This window comes from Salvelinus namaycush, chromosome 3 (assembly GCF_016432855.1).
Source record: "Salvelinus namaycush isolate Seneca chromosome 3, SaNama_1.0, whole genome shotgun sequence".
In the NCBI taxonomy this organism is placed as follows: Eukaryota; Metazoa; Chordata; class Actinopteri; order Salmoniformes; family Salmonidae; genus Salvelinus; species Salvelinus namaycush.
In genome coordinates this window covers 35,032,268-35,054,458 of record NC_052309.1, presented here as the reverse complement: position 1 = coordinate 35,054,458, position 22,191 = coordinate 35,032,268, and the positions used below count along the sequence as shown (strand labels likewise).

Here is a 22,191-nt window from a genome sequence, read left to right as displayed (position 1 = left end):
GGTAATCAGCTACTGCAACCAACCATAGATATGCAAAGGTTAGTCAAAATTAACCTGAAATATATCTGCATATTTTAGCTCTAGCTAGCAAGAGTCTGTTTTGTAGTGTGATTTTGCTGTGGTACTCCTTGGTTACAAGGTAATAATGAGCTCATTCCAAATATTCCATTTCACGACCACACTTTCCCCATAGCTCAACAGATGCAAATGAATTCTAAAACATGTTCAATGTCCTTTGGCGTTTGAATTTTTTTTTGCAGCTGGATGCCACTTGTTACACATTTTGATGTCCAAATTAAAATGTATAACTGAATATCATTGACAGACTCAAGGTAATACATTTGGAATACTGATTGACATTTCCATGGACCCCTTCCCCTAAAATATTAAAATACAAAACGCAAGTGGGGTTGAGATCTCTTTATACATTTAAAAGAAGCCACAATAGTTGAGTTGATGGGCTAAGACAAAATACAATAATACACAAATAATTCCATGCATAGTTACTTGGAGCCTACTTTGACATTCCAAATTGCAAACATAAGTGCCATACAAAATATACTGTCGGTCATGATTCTCTCAGAGATCCCTCTCAAACCTACATTGATCCAGCTCAAGATGGTGAGGTCAACTGTTTGTTTGAGTAAATATTTCTGATCAGTAACAAACTATTGCTTTGTCAGGCATGATGAAACTTTGATTTTGGACAGGCCTGGCACCATTTATGTGACTGGACAATATAAATAACCACAGGTTGAGAGTTTCAAACCCTGCTCACTTCATATTAGCAACAAAATCCTCGCCCTTCTTGATGGAGCCCTTCAGCTCACCAATGGCATCAGCCACCAGATTCTCCTCAAAGGCTGACAGCTTGCCCAGTCCAAGGTTCTTCTCAATTCCGTGTTTCTAAAAGAACAAAAATATTCCTACTGGTTACAACTTCAGATTATGAACTGTATTCAAGAAAGAATTGTCCGTCATTCAAATAGGAACTTGAAAGGGGCAGTGCAGTTAAAAACGTGATGTTCCAATAACAAATATATTTATTTCCACACTACGATGTCAAAATAACACAGAAATTGTGAAAATGCCAGGAATTTCTGCTGGTTCAGGTAGGATGGAACTTTTGACCCACATCATGATGCCATAATGTGATTTGATTATAATAGACTAATGTCTGTTCATCTGGGTAAGCGGGTGGGGTCTAGACCATCTAACAGCCAATCAGGGCAGTGTATGTAAATATCTTCAAATTTGTTTCCTAACGCCCACACGATCAGACTGAGCATTAAGGGCCAAAAGAGGTTCAGGGATATAAACCATTAAAAATATATTTTCACAAAATAAAAGTGATTAGGCATTGATTTAAAATAAAATTACATAGTATGGGGCTTTAAGTACAACATTAATAAGCAAAATATTAAATTTGTCTCCAAGTTATAAACCTGTTAATAAGGTGGTGCAGGACTTACCCCAAGGAGGAGAGGTGTGGAGAAGTATTTGCATTCGGTCTCTTCTGACCTTACATACGCGCACTCTACGACTCCCTCCTTTCCGTTCATGGCGTCCAGGACAGAGAAGGTGAACCTAGCCCCAGCGTAGGCCATGGACAACGTAGCAGAGCCTGAACACAAATAGGTTAGCCAGTTAGAGCTCAATCAGAGTGGTTCAAACACAGGATCCCCCCCCCATTATAGTGAATTTAAAAAATGAAGTGTGCTCAATCTTCGCAATTATTATTATTTTTAAACAAATTATGGTACCAATAACTGCTTCTAATATGTCCCTGAACTGATTTTTTATTTTATTTTTATGAATCACACAAGTTAATTTAGATAATTTAGTTGCCAACAGTAGCCCGGTCAACCTTCAACTTGAGTTAAAGGCTCTGCATGGTCAATCCATTATCTGCAGTGGCTGACCAGCATTTACTGTGATAGGCCTCTGCAGAAGTCAGGGAATTCATACTTCCTGCGCTTCGCAGAGCAGATCTGTTGTGAAGATAGTTGTCAAGGAAGTGAGTATGTTTATACAGGACCTCCCGCCCCCACCTACCGTCAACCAATCATGTCAATGCAGAGCTATACGGAGCTCTCCGCATTGTTACAAAATTTGGGAGGCGCACGGCGATGTGGTACATTGCTTATTTTGCCCTCCGGAAGCTCCGCAATGGTGTCAAACCCTCCGTACGGAGCCTCTGGATCACATTTCCGGAGCAAGAATAAAATCGGCATTTAATCAATGAGGGGGCAGCACTGAGCTAGCCTGCAACGTCACTTCCTGGAGTAGCTCAAACTGCGCATGTTGTTTCCATGAGATGCCATCTTAACCGACTTCAATGCGCTATGGAGTCTTCAAATAGGAATGAATGGTGTCACATGATCGATGGCTTTGTTGATTCATTCATATATATATATATATATATATATATATATATATATATATATATATATTATATAGACAGTCATTGGTCAGTCCTCAGGGTAATAAACACTGCCTACCTGCTCCAGCCTTGGCCTTCACAACCTCAGTGCCAGCATCCTGGATCCTAGCAGTCAGAGCAGACAGCTGGTCGGCTGGGAACTCCACTTTGGGTGTTGCCTACAGAGAGACGTGTGGATGTTATAATAACTCTACCTACATGTACATATTACCTCAATTACCTTACCGGTGGCCCCGCACATTGACTCTGTACCGGTACCCCCTGTATATAGCCTCGCTAGTTATTTTACTGCTGCTCTTTAATTGTTACTTATATTTCATATTTTTGGGGGTATTTTTCTTAACTGCATTGTTGGTTAAGGGCTTGTAAGTAAGCATTTCACTGTAAGGTCTACACCTGTTGTATTCGGCACATGTGACAAATCAAATCAATACAGAGTTCAGTGTGTCAAATCGGAGGGCCTGTTGTCCGGACCTCTGGCAGTCTCTATGGGGGTGCCACAGGGTTCAATTCTGTATACATCAATGATGTAGCTCTTGCTGCTGGTGATTCTCTGATCCACCTCTACGCAGACGACACCATTCTGTATACTTCGGTCCCTTCTTTGGACACTGTGTTAACTAACCTCCAGACGAGCTTCAATGCAAAAATGCAAGCAAAACTAAATGCATGCTCTTCAACCGATCGCTGCCCACACATCCAGCATCACTACTCTGGACGATTCTGACTTAGAATATGTGAACAACTACAAATACCTAGGTGTCTGGTTAGACTGTAAACTCTCCTTCCAGACTCACATTAAGCATCTCCAATCTAAAATTAAATCTAGAATCGGCTTCCTATTTCGCAACAAAGCATCCTTCACTCATGCTGCCAAACATACCCTAGTAAAACTGACTATCCTACCGATCCTTGACTTCGGCGATGTCATTTACAAAATAGCCTCCAACACTCAACTCAGCAAATTGGATGCAATCTATCACAGTGCCATCCATTTTGTCACCAAAGCCCCATATACTACCCACACCACTGCGACCTGTATGCTCTCATTGGCTGGCCCTCACTTCATATCCGTCGCCAAACCCACTGGCTCCAGGTCATCTATACGTCGTTGCTAGGTAAAGCCATCGCCTTATCTCAGCTCACTGGTCACCATAGCAGCACCCACCCGCAGCACGTGCTCCAGCAGGTATATTTCACTGGTCACCCTCAAAGCCAATTCCTCCTTCGGCCACCTTTCCTTCCAGTTCTCTGCTGCCAATGACTGGAACGAACTGCAAAAATCACTGAAGCTGGAGACTCATATCTCCCTCACTAGCTTAAGCACCAGCTGTCAGGGCAGCTCACAGATCACTGCACCTGTACATAGCCAATCTGTAAATAGCCCATCCAACTACCTCATCACCATATTGTTATTTATTTTGCTCTTTTGCACCCCAGTATCGCTACTTGCACACTCATCTTCTGCACATCTATCACCCCAGTGTTTAATTTGCCATACTGTAATAATTTCACCACTATGGCCTATTTATTGCCTCACCCCCCTTATCCTACCTCATTTGCACACACTGTATATAGACTTTCTCTATTGTATTATTGACTGTATGTTTGTTTATTCCATGTGTAACTCTGTGTTGTTGTTTGTGTCGCACTGCTTTGCTTTATCTTGGCCAGGTCGCAGTTGTAAATGAGAACTTGTTCTCAACTGGCCTACCTGGTTAAATAAAGGTGAAATAAATAAAAAATGTGATGTGTATAGTTATTCACAGGGAAAGCATTGTTCAGTGAGAACCTTACACTTTTACTTTTCGAACTGAATTTTTAAATGACCATGAATGAGGAATTTCTTAAAGCCACTGACTAATGACAAATACCTAATCAAGGCCTCCTACTGTAGAACAACCCTCATTCGCTTTGATCCACACTATAAAATGTTACACACTAGAGGGAGCCATAAACACATTTGTCTCCAAAAGGGGGGTGGCATATCTGATAGCTCAAATACCAACAGAATGAAATTACATGAAACAGTAGAGAATTGCAAAAGTGTGTCATCTTTGTAATTAGATTAAGATGTAGGCCTACTGATGGCATTGCAAGACAATCATTCAGGTATTGGATTTTTATTTCTGTGAAAAGGCCCTTAATTCTTACCTGTGAGATGAGAGGAATAATAGTCTTTCCTGCATGACCTCCAATCACTGGTACATTGACACGTGCTGGGTCAAGGCCCTACAATACAAAACACCAAATAGTCAGCCATCTAGCATTGCCAATCATCCACAGTGCATTTGCTTCTGAACAAAAAACATCTGTAAGATACAAACAAAACAAGCGTTGTTCCGTTCAGGGTGATATCCCTATGAACTTTGAAATCACTCCTGATGTGTCAACGGTATAGAGTGTGTGTATAGGGAGCATGAGGAGTGAGGTCCTCAATCCTCTGCAGCTTGAAGATGGATTACTTTCAGCTCTGCAACGAAAGCGTTGGCTCTGACGATGTCCAATGTTGTGACTCCAAACACTCTATTGGGGTTGTAGACGCCATACTTCTTCATGACCTCTGATGTGATGGGAATAGTAGAGTTGACCTATGGATTGGAAACAAAACTGTTCCTATGTACACAACCATTATACAATCACTGGTATACTTAAGAATTTACCATTTAAAATGCATTCAAACAAGATATTGTATCATTAAAGGGCATATTGACTGAAGCATCGAAACACATTCAGTGAACTAAACAGAGCTGGCATGGAAAATAAATTACCTTCCAAATTAAAGCCTTGACCTCTATTCCTGAAAGTCAGTAGTACATTCTCTTTGGCAACAACACAAAATGGCTTTTCTCCAACACTAAGGCCTCTAACTCTAGACATCCGAGCTGCTCTAGAGTAATGTGAGTCGTCAGGAGGGTGAGTTAATCTGTGAGGTGTCTGGAGAGGAGGTAGTGGTATATTTACAGGGTTGGCGATGATGCAGATCATGGCCTCGGGGCAGTTGCGGGCGACGGCGTCGGCCAGTGTGGCCACGATGGTGGCATTGGTGTTGAACAGATCATCACGGGTCATGCCTGGAAGAAGTTCACTTTAAAATGTAATGTGTGCACTTCTCAATTGAAAGAAAAGCATTACATGATGTTCTTCAATATGAATCACATTGTCAACTTGGGTGAACTCACCAGGTTTTCTTGGGACACCAGCGGGGATGACAACGACATCACAGCCTTTCAGTGCAGCGTTCAACTGGTCTGGACCCATATAACCTAGTGAAGGAATCATGATAGTTAAATAACATCAACCAAACAGACATTTTCACACTCATTTCACTATACAGCATCAAGACTGTAGTAGCTTAGCTGATGTCCAGCAGGAAGGTGTCTTACCAGTGACGTGGGCCCTGGTCTCGATGTGGCTGAGGTCAGCTGCCACTCCAGGTGTGTGGGCAATGTCAAAGAGAGACAGTTCGCCCACCAGAGGACTGTTCTTTAGGAGCAGTGAGAGAGGCTGGCCAATACCGCCAGACGCACCCAGCACTGCCACCTTTGCATTGTTCTGAGGGGAGAGGAGACAATTTCAATGACTGTCTATCTATGTTAATGATACTGTTCTGCACATTTTAGAAATCCTGGCTACTAACTGTATTTCTGACATAAAATCACACAGAACCAACATATCTTCTGTGTTTTTGAAGATTTCCAGCACAAACTGTATTTTAGAATACAGATGTGCATCTATTACCAGCAATAAGATTAAATGAGACAGACTCATTCTTGGTTTTGTAGGATGGGTTCCATTAGATCAAGGGTTATAGTCCAAATTCCATGTAGAACTTTGCAACGTATCTTTGCACAATAAATCCTTGTCATTTGCTGATATCAAAGAGGGGACAGACGAACCATTCACCAGAAAATGACGTCTGTATTTTGTAGGCCATAAACCACTTAGACCCACTTCCTAAGAAGCCAGTATTTCAGAGTGGGCGATTCAAGGCTCATTAAGCTGTAGAAAGAATGTAAGCCACCCTTACACTTAAGCTCACAGATAATGGTAACGGATTATATTCAAAAGGTTACTTCTTGATCAATGTAAAAGGTTCTGGAATTATACCATTGTGTCCTTTTCAATGCCAACCTTAAGGAACATATTTAACACTGAGATTGTGTCAAGGATAAAATAAACACACGATTGATGAAACACCTTGCACAGTTTTGCTCAAACGGGTGTAGAAAGGAAACATGGAAATATTTTTAATGCGATTGTATTGCATATTATCAGTAGTTTTAGTTTATAATCACCTGGGCTAACCATGACTTAAATACCAGGCTACTGTTGTGCCTCATGTGTGTTAAATATGGATACATTAGCTGAAACCTGGATTTGAAAAAAAGGCCCAACAAACTAATCCTAATATCATTCATAAAAACTTGAAATGGGCCACCAGAGGTGGTTCACTACCATCATGACATGAAGGACCAACTAGAGATGATAACTGACAAAGCACATGCCTTGCGGACCTTAAAAGTGAAGGAAACTTTTGTTGACCTTATACAGTGCACGCAGCTTTCAACCGTGTACACACATCCTTGCCAGCAAGCTATAGCTAACGTATACGATATGGTCGGCAACTATCACTCGTTTTAAACAATATAAACCATTCTGCGGTGGCTCAACTCGTACAAAGTGTATCTATGACATTGCAAGTTATAGCTAGTTAGCTGGCTGTCTAACTATTCTGACAAGCTAGATGGCAACCATGCTAACTAATGATAACGTTAGTCACGTTACGTTTACTATCTCTCTGGCTGACAAAAATATTTATTTTTAAAATATATATTAATCTTATTATTTACCTGTGAGGAGGTGGTTAAGCTTCTGTTAACAATGCAAAGTGTGGGTCTTGCAATGCGGGAAAACATGTTGTCTAATTTTATACCAAAAATAAAATTTGCTGATCCTCTCAGTGACTCCAACGTCCTCTACCTCGGTGCCCGGTTGAGACAGAAAGCTTTCAAAAGCGAGCTACCTACTGTAACTATCGGGGACAGCCTACTTCCTGCTCCATATGCAGTTTGATTGGTTAAGATATGTAAATGTCAATTTGTGATTGGGCGAAAACAATATCAATCATGCATCATAACGTGAAGGTCAAAAGTGGTCCTTTCACTTTAGTGCTGTATTTATTGGAGTGTATATTCAACCCTTTGCAAACAGACTTCAGAGTATGTTGCCTGTAAAAAAAAAAATCTGCCAATATTTTTTAGAACCCAATTCATACGGTCCCATCTTTACCACATTCTTGTCGAGATAAGTGTTTTATATCTCCCATGCACATGCCAGAAAGGTTAGGAGTGGTAGATGTGAACCGATGTCATTTTTTTTTAATCACAAAGAAATCCATTATTAATTTGTTTTAGGCATGTCCTAAACATTATAAAACTAATAACATTTATTTTCAAAAGAATATAATGGCATATTTTGAGTTTAATTATGTTACTGGTCTGTGCTGGCTATAGGCTGGATGGCTGCCATGCACATGAAATCAACAGTTAGGTTGTTCATTAAAACAGAAAAAACACTTAGGCTACCCTGATCACAGTCAAAACACATATTTTATAGTAGACTATGAATATAATGAAATATAACCCACACAACTTGCGTCACAGCAACTTGTGGAATCGCAGTCATAAAAAAGTTACATTTTGAAACAGAGCCCAAAGCAAACCCATGCTTTTTTGAGCCACGTTTCATCTCTTTCCTACCCTTACTCCGCATTGTTAGGGAGCAGGCGTAGAGTCTCAGATCTTCATCATGATACAGATAGAAAATAAAAGCAATCTATATTTTCAAAGCATGTAAGTCTCATGTTCATTTTTCACAACTTCCACAGGCTTTTGGAGTTGCCTGTACGCGATCGAGCAAAATAATAGGCCTACACTTGATTTAGGCTACATTATTGCATGCTACATTTTCTGATCAGTTATAGATGATTGCAAATGAATATATGAGCTATACCACCTCCACTTATTTGTCCAGCCAGAGAATTAACCAAATATACAGATGGAGATTCAGTGAAACAAAATCACATTGATTGATTAAGACCAGTCACAGGCTTTTGGTCAGGAGTAGGCCTAGGCTACTAATCAACTGCGAGTGAAGAGCAAAATAAACCACATGTTAAGCTACATAACATGCTGTCAAATGTTCTGATCAGTGCTAATAAATGAGCTAACTAGACAAGATGATCATTAGCAGCCCTCACCTGAGCTTAGCTAACATTTCCATACCCTAATTATAGCCTAACCAATATCCAAATGGAGATTCAGTGAAAAATCTGAAATTGATTGATTTATCAAGACGAGTCCCCACACTTGTCTCAAAGCAGCACGAAATGGCGCTGAAATAGTTGACCACAAGCACGTAAGCTATTGCTTCAAATGATTTATAACAATTGGATGACTTTCAGTATGAAAATGTGATGCCTTCAATTTCATTAGCCTACTTTGTTCCAATATTTTCATAATTCAGTGATATTTATTCACACAGTAATTCTTTATGGATCCATCCAGTTGTGGTTAAGAAAACAGGGCATGTGGTGGGCTATGCAAAGAGATGGGTAAAGTGACATGCCTCACAAAGTTTAGATCTGCCAGGAGGATAGTAGTAACTGGGGATGCCTACCACAGCCATGTCGTTCAAGATTGATGTTGAAATTGGATGTCTATCCATTTCTGGAGGACGTCGGGAAATTCCTTCAAAACAGGCCATTAGGGGGCAACAGTGAGCACTATTTCCATCAAGTAGGCTTGGGTTTTGTTGATGTGGGTGGTGGCTGGGCGTAATCCCATGACACTGGATCAGGCAAGGTGACTGGGAATATGGTTGAAAACAAACAGTGTAGTTATTCCCACGTAAGGTTATTCCCAAACAAGCAAAACGTCAGTACAGAGACAAAGTGGAGTCGCAATTCAACGACTCAGAAACAAGACATATGTGGCAGGGTCTACAGACAATCATGGATTACAAAGGGAAAACCAGCCATCTCGCGGACACCGATATCTTGCTCCCGGACAAGCTAAACACCTTCTTCACCCGCTTTGAGGATAACACAGTGCCAACGACGCAGCGCGCTCTCAAGTACTGTGGGCTCTCGTACTCCGTGGCCAACGGGAGTAAGACATTTAAGCATGTTAACCCTCGCAAGGCTACCGGCCCAGACGGCATCCCTCACTGGTCACTTTAGTAATGGAACACTAGTCACTCTAATAATGTTTACATACTGCTTTACTCATTTCGTATGTATATACTGCATTGTATTCTACTGTATTTTAGACAATTCCACTCCAACATTGCTCGTCCTAATATTTATATATTTGTTAATTCCCTACTTTTACTTTTAGATTTGTGTGTATTGTTGTGAATTGTTAGATACTACTGCACTGTTGGAGTTAGAAACACAAGCATTTCGCTACACCTGAAAAAACTTCTGATAAATATGTGTATGTGACCAATACAACTTGATTTGAGAAGATGTGACCTCTCTGGGAAAAGGAAGGGCGTGGGTGTATGCTTTATGATTAACGACTCATAGTGTAATCATAACAACATACAGGAACTCAAGTCCTTCTGCTCACCCGATCTAGAAATCCTTACAATCAAGTTCCGGCCATTTTACCTACCAAGACAATTCTCGTCAGTTATAATCACAGCTGTGTACATTCCCCCTCAAGCAGACACCAAGACGGCCATCAAGGAATTTCACTGGACTCTATGCAAACTGGAAACCATACATCCTGAGGCTGCATTTATTGTAGCTGGGGATTTTAACAAAGCAAATTTGAGAACAAGTCTACCTAAATTCTACCGGCATATTGATTGCGCTATGTTCATGCGCAATACCCTCGACCACTGCTACTCTAACTTCCGCGATGCATACAAAGCCCTCCCACACCCTCCCTTAGTCAAATCCAACCAGAACGCCATCTTGCTCCTTCCGTCTGATAGGCAGAAACTCAAACAGGATGTACCAGTGACGAGAACCATTCAATGCTGATCCGACCAACCGGAAGCCACGCTTCAAGATTGTTTTGATCACGCGGACTGGAATATGTTCCGGTCAGCCTCAGAGAACAACATCGACCTATACGCTGACTTGGTGAGTGCGTTTATAAAGAAGTGCATTGGAGATGCTGTACCCACTGTGACAATTAACCTACCCCTAACCAGAAACCGTGGATGGATGGCGGAATTCGCGCAAAACTGAAAGTACGACCCACCGCATTTAAGGTCTGGGAATATGTCTGAATATAAACAGTGTAGCTATTCCTTCCGCAAGGCAATCAAAGTGAAATGCCAGTACAGGGACATGGTGGAGTCGCAATTCAACGGCTCAGACACGAGACGTATGTGGCAGGGTCTACAGGAAATCACGGACTACAAAAATAAATCCAGCCACGTCACGGACACTGACGTCACGCTTCCAGACAAACTAAACACCTTCTTTGCACGCTTAGACGATAATACAGTGCCACCATCGCAGCCCGCTAACAAGGACTGCACTCCCCCTCTCCTTCTCCGTGGCTGATGTGAGTAAAACTTTTAAACGTGCTAACCCTCACAAGGCTGCTGGCCCAGACGGCATCCCTAGCCGCATCCTCAAAGCATGCGCAGACCAGCTGGCTGGTGTTTACGGACATACTCAATCTCTCCCTGTCCCAGTGTGTTGTCCCCACACGCTTCAAGATGGCTACCATTGTTCCTGTACCCAAGAAGGCAAAGATAACTGAACTTAGTGACTACCACCCTGTAGCACTCACTTCTGTCATGATGAAGTGCTTTGAGTGACTAGTCAAGGATCATATCACCTCCCCCTTACCGGCCACTCTAGACCCACTTCAGTTTGCATACCGCCCCACCAGGTCCACAGACGACGCAATCGCCATCCCACTGCACACTGCCCTTTCCCATCTGGACAGAAGGAATACCCTATGTAAGAATGCTGTTCATTGACTACAGCTCAGCATTCAACACCATAATACCCTCCAAGCTCATCATCAAGCTGGAGACCCTGGGTCTCAACCTCAACCAGGTGGTGAAGGTAGGAAACAACATTTCCACTTCGCTGACCCTCAACACTGGTGCCCCACAAAGGTGCGTGCTCAGCCCCCTCCTGTATTCCCTGTTCACCCACGACTGCGTGGCCATGCACGCCTCCAACTCAATCAAGTTTGCAGACAACACAACAGTAGCGGGCTTGATTACCAACAACAACGAGACAGCCTACAGGGAGGAGGTGAGGGCACTTGGAGTGTGGTGTCAGGAAAACACCCTCACTCAACCTCAACAAAACAGGAGATGATCGGGAACTTCAGGAAACAGCAGAGGTAGCACCCCCCTATCCACATCGAAGGGACAGCAGTGCAGAAGGTGAAAAGCTTCAAGCTCCACGGCGTACACATCACAAACAAACTGAAAGGGTCCACTCACACAGCCAATGTGGTGAAGAAGGCGCAACAGCGCCTCTTCAACCTCAGGAGGCTGAAGAAATGTGGCTTGTCACCCAAAACCCTGACAAAATTTTACAGATGCACAATCGAGAGCCTCCTGTCGGGCTGTATCACCGCCTGGTACGGCAACTGCTCCGCCCACAACCGTATGGCTCTCCAGAGGGTAGTGAGGTCTGCACAGCGCATCACCGGGGGCAAACTACCTGCCCACCAGGACACCTACAGCACCCGATGTCACAGGAAGGCCAAAAATATCATCAAAGACATCAACCACCCGAGACACTGACTGTTCACATCGCTACCATCTAGAAGGCGAGGTCAGTACAGGTGCATCAGAGCTGGGACAGAGAGACAGAAAAACAACTTCTATCTCAAGGCCATCAGACTGCTAAACAGCAATCACTAACTCAGAGAGGCTGCTGCCTACATTGAGAACCAATCACTGGCCACTTTAAAAAATGGATCACTAGTCACTTTATACAATGGACTCTAAATAATGCCACTTTAATCATGTTTACATATCTTACATTACTCATATCACATGTATATACTGTATTTTATACCATCTATTGCACCTTGCCTATGCCGCTCGGACATCGCTCATCCATATACTTACATGTACATATTCTCATTCACCCCTTTAGATTTGTGTGTATTAGGTAGTTGTTGGGGAATTGTTAGATATTACTGCACTGTCAGAACTAGAAGCACAAGCATTTCGCTACACTCGCATTAACATCTGCTAACCATGTGTATGCGACAAACAAAATTTGATTTGATGAGGTTGAAGCAATTGCCCGTAGAACTCAGAGACAGGATTATGTAGAGGAACAGCTCTAGGGAAGGGTACCAAAAAATGTCTGCAGCATTGAAGGTTCCCTAGAACAAAGTGGCCTCCATCATTCTTAAATGGAAGAAGTTTGGAACCACCAAGACCCTTCCAAGAGCTGGCCGCCAGGCCAAACTGAGCAATCGAGGGAGAAGGGCCTTGGTCAGGGAGGTGACTCCCTGTCACTCTGACAGAGCTCCAGATTTCCTCTGTGACTAGTCAGGACCGAGGGAGAGATGAACGGAGTGAAGTACAGAGAGACTTGATGAAAACCTGCTCCAGAGCGCTCAGGACCTCAGACTGGGGCCAAGGTTCACCTTCCAACAGGACAACGATCCTAAGCACACAGCCAAGACAATCCAGGAGTGGCTTTGGAACAAGTCTCTGAATGTCCTTGAGTGGCCCAGCCAGAGCCCGGATTTGAACCCGGTCGAACATCTATGGAGAGACCTGAAAATAGCTGTGCAGCGACACTCCGAATCCAACCTGACAGAGCTTGAGAGGATCTGCAGAGAAAAATGGTAGAAACTCCCCAAATACAGGTGTGCAAAGCTTGTCGCGCAATACCCAAGAAGATTTGAGGCTGCCAAATGTGCTTCAAGAAAGTACTGAGTAAAGGGTCTGAATACTTTTGTAAAAACATTTTAAAATAAAGCTGTAACATAACAAAATGTGTAAAGTCAAGGGGTCTGAATACTTTCTGAATGCACTGCATATGTTAAATTATTAATAACACTTACCCTAGGTCCATGTTCTGTGGTTTCTCTGACAGCAATATAGCTAACAAGAACTGCCTAGATAGCTAGCTAGATTATTTCTAGCAAAAACATTATTATATTTTTCCCTGCAGTGGATCCTTATAGTTTGGAGCCTCAACTTCCTATGGATAGACCCCAGCCAATGTAAGTTTGTATTTTGTATCATTTAGCTATCTAGTTCCCAATTAAATTAAAATGTGTTCATGAACATCAATCCCTAATTCTTCATCTTGTGTGGAATTTGTTCCCAGACTCTCTGTCTCTGTATTATCTACAGGGTAACTGTCAACTTAGTCTGAAATTGGACAAGGTGAACAAATCTGCATTGCAAGTATCCATTTGATGTTTAAAGACCTTATTTTCAAATACAGATACAGTTGAAAGTTTACATACACCTCAGCAAAATACATTTAAACTCAGTTTTTCACAATTCCTGACATTTAATCCTAGTAAAAATGCCCATTCTTATGTCAGTTAGGATCACCACTTTATTTTAAGAATGTGAAATGTCAGAATAATAGTAGAGAGAATGATTTATTTCAGCTTTTATTTCTTTCATCACATTCCCAGTGGGTCAGAAGTTTACATACACTCAATTAGTATTTGGTAGCATTGCCTTTAAATTGTTTAACTTGTTTCAAACATTTCAGGTCACCTTCCACAAGCTTCCCACAATAAATTGGGTGAATTCTGGCCCATTTCTCCTGACAGAGCTGGTGTAACTGAGTCAGCTTTGTAGGCCTCCTTGCTCGCACATGCTTTTTCAGTTCTGCCCACAAATTTTCTTTAGGATTGAGGTCAGGGCTTTGTGATGGCCACTCCAATACCTTGAATTTGTTGTCCTTATGCCATTTTGCCACAACTTTGGAAGCATGCTTGGAGTCATTGTCCATTTGGAAGACCCATTTGCGACCAAGCTTTAACTTCCTGACTGATGTCTTGAGATGTTGCTTCAATATATCCAAATAATTTTCCATCCTCATGATGCCATCTATTTTGTGAAGTGCACCAGTCCCTCCTGCAGCAAAGCACCCCCACAACATGATGCTACCACCCCCGTGCTTCACGGTTGGGAGGGTGTTCTTTGGCTTGCAAGCCTCCCCCTTTTTCCTCCAAACATAATGATGGTCATTATGGCCAAACAATTCTATTTTTGTTTCATCAGACCAGAGGACATTTCTCCAAAAAGTATGATCTTTGTCCCCATGTGCAGTTGCAAACCATAGTTTGGCTTTTTTATGAAGGTTTTGGAGCAGTGGCTTCTTCCTTGCTGAGCAGCCTTTCAGGTTGTCGATATAAGACTCATTTTACTGTGGATATAGATACTTTTGTACCTGTTTCCTCCAGCATCTTCACAAAATCCTTTGCTGTTGTTCTGGGATTGATTTGCACTTTCGCACCAAAGTACGTTCATCTCTAGGAGACAGAACGTGTCTTCTTCCTGAGCAGTATGACGGCTGCGTGGTCCCATGATGTTAATACTTGCGTACTATTGTTTGTACAGATGAACGTGGTACCTTCAGGCATTTGGAAATTGCTCCCAATGATGAAGCAGACTTGTGGAGGTCTACACTTGTTTTTCTGAGGTCTTGGCTGATTTCTTTTGATTTTCCCATGATGTCAAGCAAAGAGGCACTGAGTTTGAAGGTAGGCCTTGAAATACATCCACAGGTACACCTCCAATTGACTCAAATGATGTCAATTGGGCTATCAGAAGCTTCTAAAGCCATGACATCATTTTCTGGAATTTTCCAAGCTGTTTAAAGGCACAGTCAACTTAGTGTATGTAAACTTCTGACCCACTGGATAAATAATCTGTCTGTAAACAAGGGTTGGTAAAATTATTTCTGTCATGCACAAAGTAGATGTCCTAACCGACTTGCCAAAAGTATAGTTTGTTAACAAGAAATTTGTGGAGTGGTTGAAAAACGAGTTAATGACTCCAACCTAAGTGTATGTAAACTTCCGACTTCAAATGTAAGTGCACAGAGTTAATTTGTGCACTGTTTTGTTTTCAGATGCAACCTATGCCACAATTCAACAATGGACCAAGTTATTTGAGCAGAGTTAAATATTATTTAAAGCACTCCTTTAATTGTCAAATTCATAACTTTTCAAAGTATACTACAGCATGCTATTGTGTAATAGTACTTCACTTTGATGTTTTATACATTGCATGTGAATGTAGCCTAGCTACTGTATGTTAGGTAAATAGCTAAATCTTCCATTCATTAAAATAAATGTCAACACGTATTTATGAAATATATATTGGAATATACACTCAGTAGCCAGTTTATTAGGCACACCCATCTTGTACCGGGTCGGAACCCCCTTTGCCTCCAGAAGAGCCATTGCTCAGTTGGTATCAAGGGACCTATCGTGTGCCATAAAAACATTCCCCACAGCATTACACCACCGCCACCAGCCTGTACCGTTGACACCAGACAGGAAGGGGCCATGGACTCCTGCTGTTTACACCAAATTCTGACTCAAAAACTGGGATTCGTTGGACCAGGCAATGCTTTTCCACTACTAAATTGTCCAATGTTGGTGATCGTGTGCCCACTGGAGCCACTTCTTCTTGTTTTTAGCTGATAGGAGAGGAACCCGGTGTGGTCGTCTGCTGCAATAGTCCATCTGTGACAAGGACCGTCGTTCCAAGATGCCATTCTGCACACCACTGTTGTACTGCGCTGTTATTTGCCTGCTTGTGGCCGTTAGCGTGCACGATTCTTGCCATTCTCTTTCGACCTCTCATTAACGAGCTGTTTTCGCCCACAGGACTGCCGCTGACTGGATGTTTTTTGGTTGTTGCACCATTTTCAGAAAACCTTAGACACTGTCGTGCTTGAAAAGCCTAGGAGACCGGCCGCTTCTAAGATACTGGAACCGGCGCACCTGTCACTGACAATGATACCACGCTCAAAGTCACTTAGGTCACAAGTTCTGCCCATTTTAACATTCAATCAAACAGTAACTGAATGCTTTGATGCCTGCCTGCCTGCTTTATATAGCAAGCCACGGCCACGTGACTCACTGTCTGTAGGAGCAAACCATTTTCGTGAACGGGGTGGTGTACTTAATAAACTGGCCCCTGAGTGTATTTTTCTAGATACCACAGCATGCAAAATACACTATTCCAAAAACATGCATCCTGTTTGCAATAAGGCACTAAAGTAAAACTGCAAAAAAATGTGGAAAAGAAATTAACTGTGTCCTGAATACAAAGTGTTACGTTTGGGGCAAATCCATCACTAAGTACCACTCTTCATTCTTTTCAAGCATGGTAGTGGCTGCATCATGTTATGGGTATGCTTGTCATCAGCAAAGACTTTGCCTCATGCAGTGTGACACATCTCCTTCGCATAGAGTTGATCAGGTTGTTTATTGTGGAATGTTGTCCCACTCCTCTTCAATCAATCAATCAAATGTATTTATAAAGCCCTTTTTACATTAGCCGATGTCACAAAGTGCTATACAGAAACCCAGCCTAAAACCCCAAACAGAAATCATTGCAGATGTGTATGCACAGTGGCTAGAAAAAACTCCCTAGAAAGGCAGGAACCTAGGAAGAAACCTAGAGAGGAACCAGGCTCTGAGGGCTGGCCAGTCCTCTTCTGACTGTGCCGGGTATATATTTTAACAGTGCATGGTCAAGATGTTCAAACGTTCATAGATGACCAACAGGGTCAAATAATAATAATAATCACAGTAATTGTAGAGAGTGCAACAGGTCAGCACCTCAGGAGTAAATGTCAGTTGGCTTTTCATAGCCGAGCATTCAGAGCCAGAGACAGCAACTGCGATGGGGTTAGCTAGAGATTGTTGGAAACTGGAACACGTCGACCAAGAGCATCCCAATAATGCTGACGTGTGTGACATGTCTGGTGAGTATGCAGACCATGGAAAAACTGGGACATGTTCAGCTTCCAGGAATTATGTACAGATCCTTGTGACATTATCATGCTGAAACATGAGGTGATGGCGGCGGATGAAATGGTATGACAATAGGCCTCAGGATCTCTTCATGATATCTCTGTGGATTCAAATTGCCATCGATAAAATGTAATTGTGTTCATTGTCTGTATTCTCAAAATTATGTTGGAGGCGGCTTATGATAGAGAAATGAACATTCAAAACTTGAGACATCTGAAGCATTGTGTTGTGTGACAAAACCGCACATTTTAGAGTGGTCTTTTATTGTCCCCAGCACAAGGTGCACGCTTTTCGGTGGACACACAAAAAAGCAGAATAAGACCAACATCACCTGACCCGACGCCTTCATGATACTCCTCGTGACTTTGAACGAATCCCTGATCCAAAAAAGTTTGCTGAAACGAATGCCTGAGCTGACAAGGTAAAAATCTGTCATTCTGCCCCTAAATAAGGCAGTTAACCCACTGTTCCCCGGGTGCCGAATACGTGGATGTCGATTATGGCAGCCCCCCGCACCTCTCTGATTCAGAGGGGTTGGGTTGAATCCAGAAGACACATTTCAGTTGAATACATTCAGTTGTACAACTGACTAGGTATCCCCCTTTCCCTTACTCTCATCCAAACCTACCCACCAAACCCTCCCCTTGACTGAATTTGAAAAAGCATGACCCTCCACCATTTTCCTCCAGGTACCCAATCTGGAAATTTCTATCCATCCCTAAGAGCTTTTGTGGACAAGTTACTCCAGTGTTGTAAATGCTAAAGATTTGTGCATGTCTCAAGTGTATGCAGACAGGAAGAATATCCTATGCCAGCTGAGGTTATATGCAGCAACTGTGGTGGCGAACATACGCCTGAGTCCCCGGATTTCCCTGTTAGGTTGAAGGAGACAGAGGTGGAGAGAATAAGGGCTGTCCAACATGTCTCCTATCTGGAGGCGGTGAGAAGAGTGGAAGGAGTAAGTGGCGTTGAAGACGCAATGGTAATTGAGACTGCACCAGTGAATGTTTCTCGGCAATCAAGGGATCCTGATTTGCTTGGAAACCCAACATTTAATTGCATTGAATTCTATGTCAGGCAGAAATTAGTGTTTGAATCAGGACATTTTCCTTTCAGGACCTTGTCACGGCAGCCTTCCCTCTCTTCACTAAAAGAGGGGGTGAAACAGGGATCGGACCAACACGCAGCGTAGCCAGTGCTCAACATGTTTAATTAAACAAAAACAGTGAACACTTACAACGAACAAAAAATAACAAAGTGTGGCAAACCGAAACAGTCCTATCTGGTGCAGAACACAAACACGGAGACAGGAAACAACCACCCACAATCCCCAACACAAAACAAGTCACCTATATATGATTCTCAATCAGGGACAACGATTGACAGCTGTCTCTGATTGAGAACCATATTAGGCTGGACACAGAAACAGACAAACTAGACACACAACATAGAATGCCCACCCCAACTCACGCCCTGACCATACTAAACAAATACAAAAACAAGGGAAAACAGGTCAGGAACGTGACAGAACCCCCCCCTCAAGGTGCGAACTCCGGGTGCACCCCTAAAACTCAAGGGGAGGGTCTGGGTGGGCATCTGTCCGCGGTGGCGGCTCCGGCGCAGGACGAGGACACCACTCCACCATTGTCTTTATCCCCCTCCTTAGCGTCGTTTGAGTGGCGACCCTCGCCCCCGACCCTGGTCTAGGAACCTTCCCAAAGGTCCCTCCTAAATAGAGGAGATAACGCAGGACAGAGAGGTAGCTCCGGACAGAGAGGTAGCTCCGGACAGAGAGGTAGCTCCGGACAGAGAGGTAGCTCCGGACAGTGGGGCAACTCCGGACTGAAGGGCAGCTCCGGACAGAGAGGCAGCTCTGGACTGAAGGGCAGCTCTGGACTGAAGGGCAGCTCATGACTGGAGGGCAGCTCATGACTGGAGGGCAGCTCATGACTGGAAGGCAGCTCATGACTGAAGGGCAGCTCATGACTGAAGGGCAGCTCATGACTGGAAGGCAGCTCATGACTGGCGGGCAGCTCATGACTGGCGGGCAGCTCATGACTGGCGGGCAGCTCATGACTGACAGGCGGCTCCTGACTGGCTGCCGGCTCCTGACTGGCTGCCGGCTCCTGACTGGCTGCCGGCTCCTGACTGGCTGCCGGCTCTGGCGGCTCCTGACTGGCTGGCGGCTCTGGCGGCTCCAGACTGGCTGGCGGCTCTGGCGGCTCCTGACTGGCTGGCGGCTCCTGACTGGCTGGCGGCTCCTGACTGGCTGGCGGCTCCTGACTGGCTGGCGGCTCCTGACTGGCTGGCGGCTCCTGACTGGCTGGCGGCTCCTGACTGGCTGGCGGCTCCTGACTGGCTGGCGGCTCCTGACTGGCTGGCGGCTCTGGCGGCTCCTGACTGGCTGGCGGCTCTGGCGGCTCCTGACTTGCTGGCGGCTCTGGCGGCTCCTGACTGGCTGGCGGCTCTGGCGGCTCCTGACTGACGGACGGCTCTGGCGGCTCCTGACTGACGGACGGCTCTGGCGGCTCCTGACTGACGGACGGCTCTGGCGGCTCCTGACTGACGGACGGCTCTGGCGGCTCCTGACTGACGGACGGCTCTGGCGGCTCCTGACTGACGGACGGCTCTGGCGGCTCCTGACTGACGGACGGCTCTAATGGCTCGGGGCAGACGGGCGGCTCTGAAGGCTCGGGGCAGACGGACGGCTCAGATGGCGCTGGGCAGACGGATGGCTCAGATGGCGCTGGGCAGACGGATGGCTCAGATGGCGCTGGGCAGACGGATGGCTCAGATGGCGCTGGGCAGACGGATGGCTCAGACGGCGCTGGGCAGACGGATGGCTCAGACGGCGCTGGGCAGACGGATGGCTCAGACGGCGCTGGGCAGACGGATGGCTCAGACGGCGCTGGGCAGACGAGCAGTGCAGGCGGCGTTGGGCAGACGAGCAGTGCAGGCGGCGTTGGGCAGACGGCCGACTCTGACCTGCTGAGGCGCACAGTAGGCCTGGTGCGTGGTGCCGGAACTGGTGGTACCGGACTGGAGACACGCACCTCAAGGCTAGTGCGGGGAGCAGGAACAGGGCACACTGGACTCTCAAAGCGCACTATAGGCCTGGTGCGTGGTACCGGCACTGGTGGTACCGGGCTGAGGGCACGCACCTCAGGGCGAGTGCGGGGAGAAGGAACAGTGCGTACAGGGCTCTGGAGACGCACAGGAGGCTTTATGCGTGGTGCCGGAACTGGAGGCACTGGGCTGGAGACACGCACCACAGGGAGAGTGCATGGAGGAGGAACAGGGCTCTGGAGATGCACTAGAAGCCTGGTGCGTGGTGTAGGCACTGGTGGTACTGGGCTGGGGCGGGAAGGTGGCGCCGGATATACCGGACCGTGCAGGCGTACTGGCTCCCTTGAGCACCGAGCCTGCCCAACCTTACCTGGTTGAATGCTCCCCGTAGCCCGTCCAGTGCGGGGAGGTGGAATAACCCGCACTGGGCTGTGTTGGCGAACCGGGGACACCATACGTAAGGCTGGTGCCATGTACACCGGCCCGAGGAGACGTACTGGAGGCCAGATATGTTGAGCCGGCTTCATGGCACTTGGCTCAATGCTCAATCTAGCCCGCCCAGTGCGGGGAGGTGGAATAACCCGCACCGGGCTATGCACACGTACAGGAGACACCGTGCGCTCTTCCGCATAACACGGTGTCTGCCCGTACTCCCGCTCTCCACGGTAAGCATGGGAAGTGGGCGCAGGTCTCCTACCTGACTTCGCCACACTACCCTTTATCCCCCCCCCCCAATAAATTTTTGGGATTTCTTCTCGGGCTTCCTGGCCAGCCGTGTTCCCTCATAACACCGGTTCCCCTTCTCGGCTGCTTTCGCTCTCCTAGCTGCCTCCACCTGTTCCCATGGAAGGCGATCCTTACCAGCCAGAATCTCCTCCCATGTGTAGCAACCCTTTCCGTCCAATACGTCCTCCCAAGTCCATTTCTCCTGGTCCCGCTGCTGCTGCTGCTGCCGTTGCTGCCCGTTGCTACGCTGCTTGGTCCGGGTTTGGTGGGTGGTTCTGTCACGGCAGCCTTCCCTCTCTTCACTAAAAGAGGGGGTGAAACAGGGATCGGACCAACACGCAGCGTAGCCAGTGCTCAACATGTTTAATTAAACAAAAACAGTGAACACTTACAACGAACAAAAAATAACAAAGTGTTGCAAACCGAAACAGTCCTATCTGGTGCAGAACACAAACACGGAGACAGGAAACAACCACCCACAATCCCCAACACAAAACAAGCCACCTATATATGATTCTCAATCAGGGACAACGATTGACAGCTGTCTCTGATTGAGAACCATATTAGGCTGGACACAGAAACAGACAAACTAGACACACAACATAGAATGCCCACCCCAACTCACGCCCTGACCATACTAAACAAATACAAAAACAAGGGAAAACAGGTCAGGAACGTGACAGACCTCTACAAGCTAGAACGTTGGATACAATTATATTTTAACGTACTTTACTGGTTGTCTGTGCGGTTGGTCCTTTTGGCCTGTAGAAATGTGTGATCCTGATATATTACAGTTGTAGCATTTATTGCAATGGTCATAAACTGCACAGCACAAAGAAAGAAGAAATAAGAGAACAATTAAATTATTGTGAGTGCAGCAGAACGCTTTTTGGGATTCTGAGTTTACAGCCGTGCCATTGCCAGAAA

General features: G+C 45.0%; 1 protein-coding gene across 1 annotated transcript; it reads right to left on the bottom strand.

The window, feature by feature from the left end:
• Positions 1-405: 405 nt before the first annotated feature.
• On the bottom strand, positions 406-7,448 carry LOC120030778 (malate dehydrogenase, mitochondrial-like). The gene is made up of 9 exons (XM_038976211.1): positions 7,297-7,448; positions 5,830-5,998; positions 5,626-5,709; positions 5,408-5,517; positions 4,909-5,034; positions 4,598-4,675; positions 2,502-2,601; positions 1,473-1,624; positions 406-906 (listed from the first exon to the last, which is right to left on the bottom strand). Exons 1-9 carry the CDS (start codon positions 7,360-7,362, stop codon positions 775-777), a joined length of 1,017 nt encoding a protein of 338 aa, XP_038832139.1. The 5' UTR covers positions 7,363-7,448; the 3' UTR covers positions 406-774.
• Between the last annotated feature and the right edge of the window lie 14,743 nt (positions 7,449-22,191).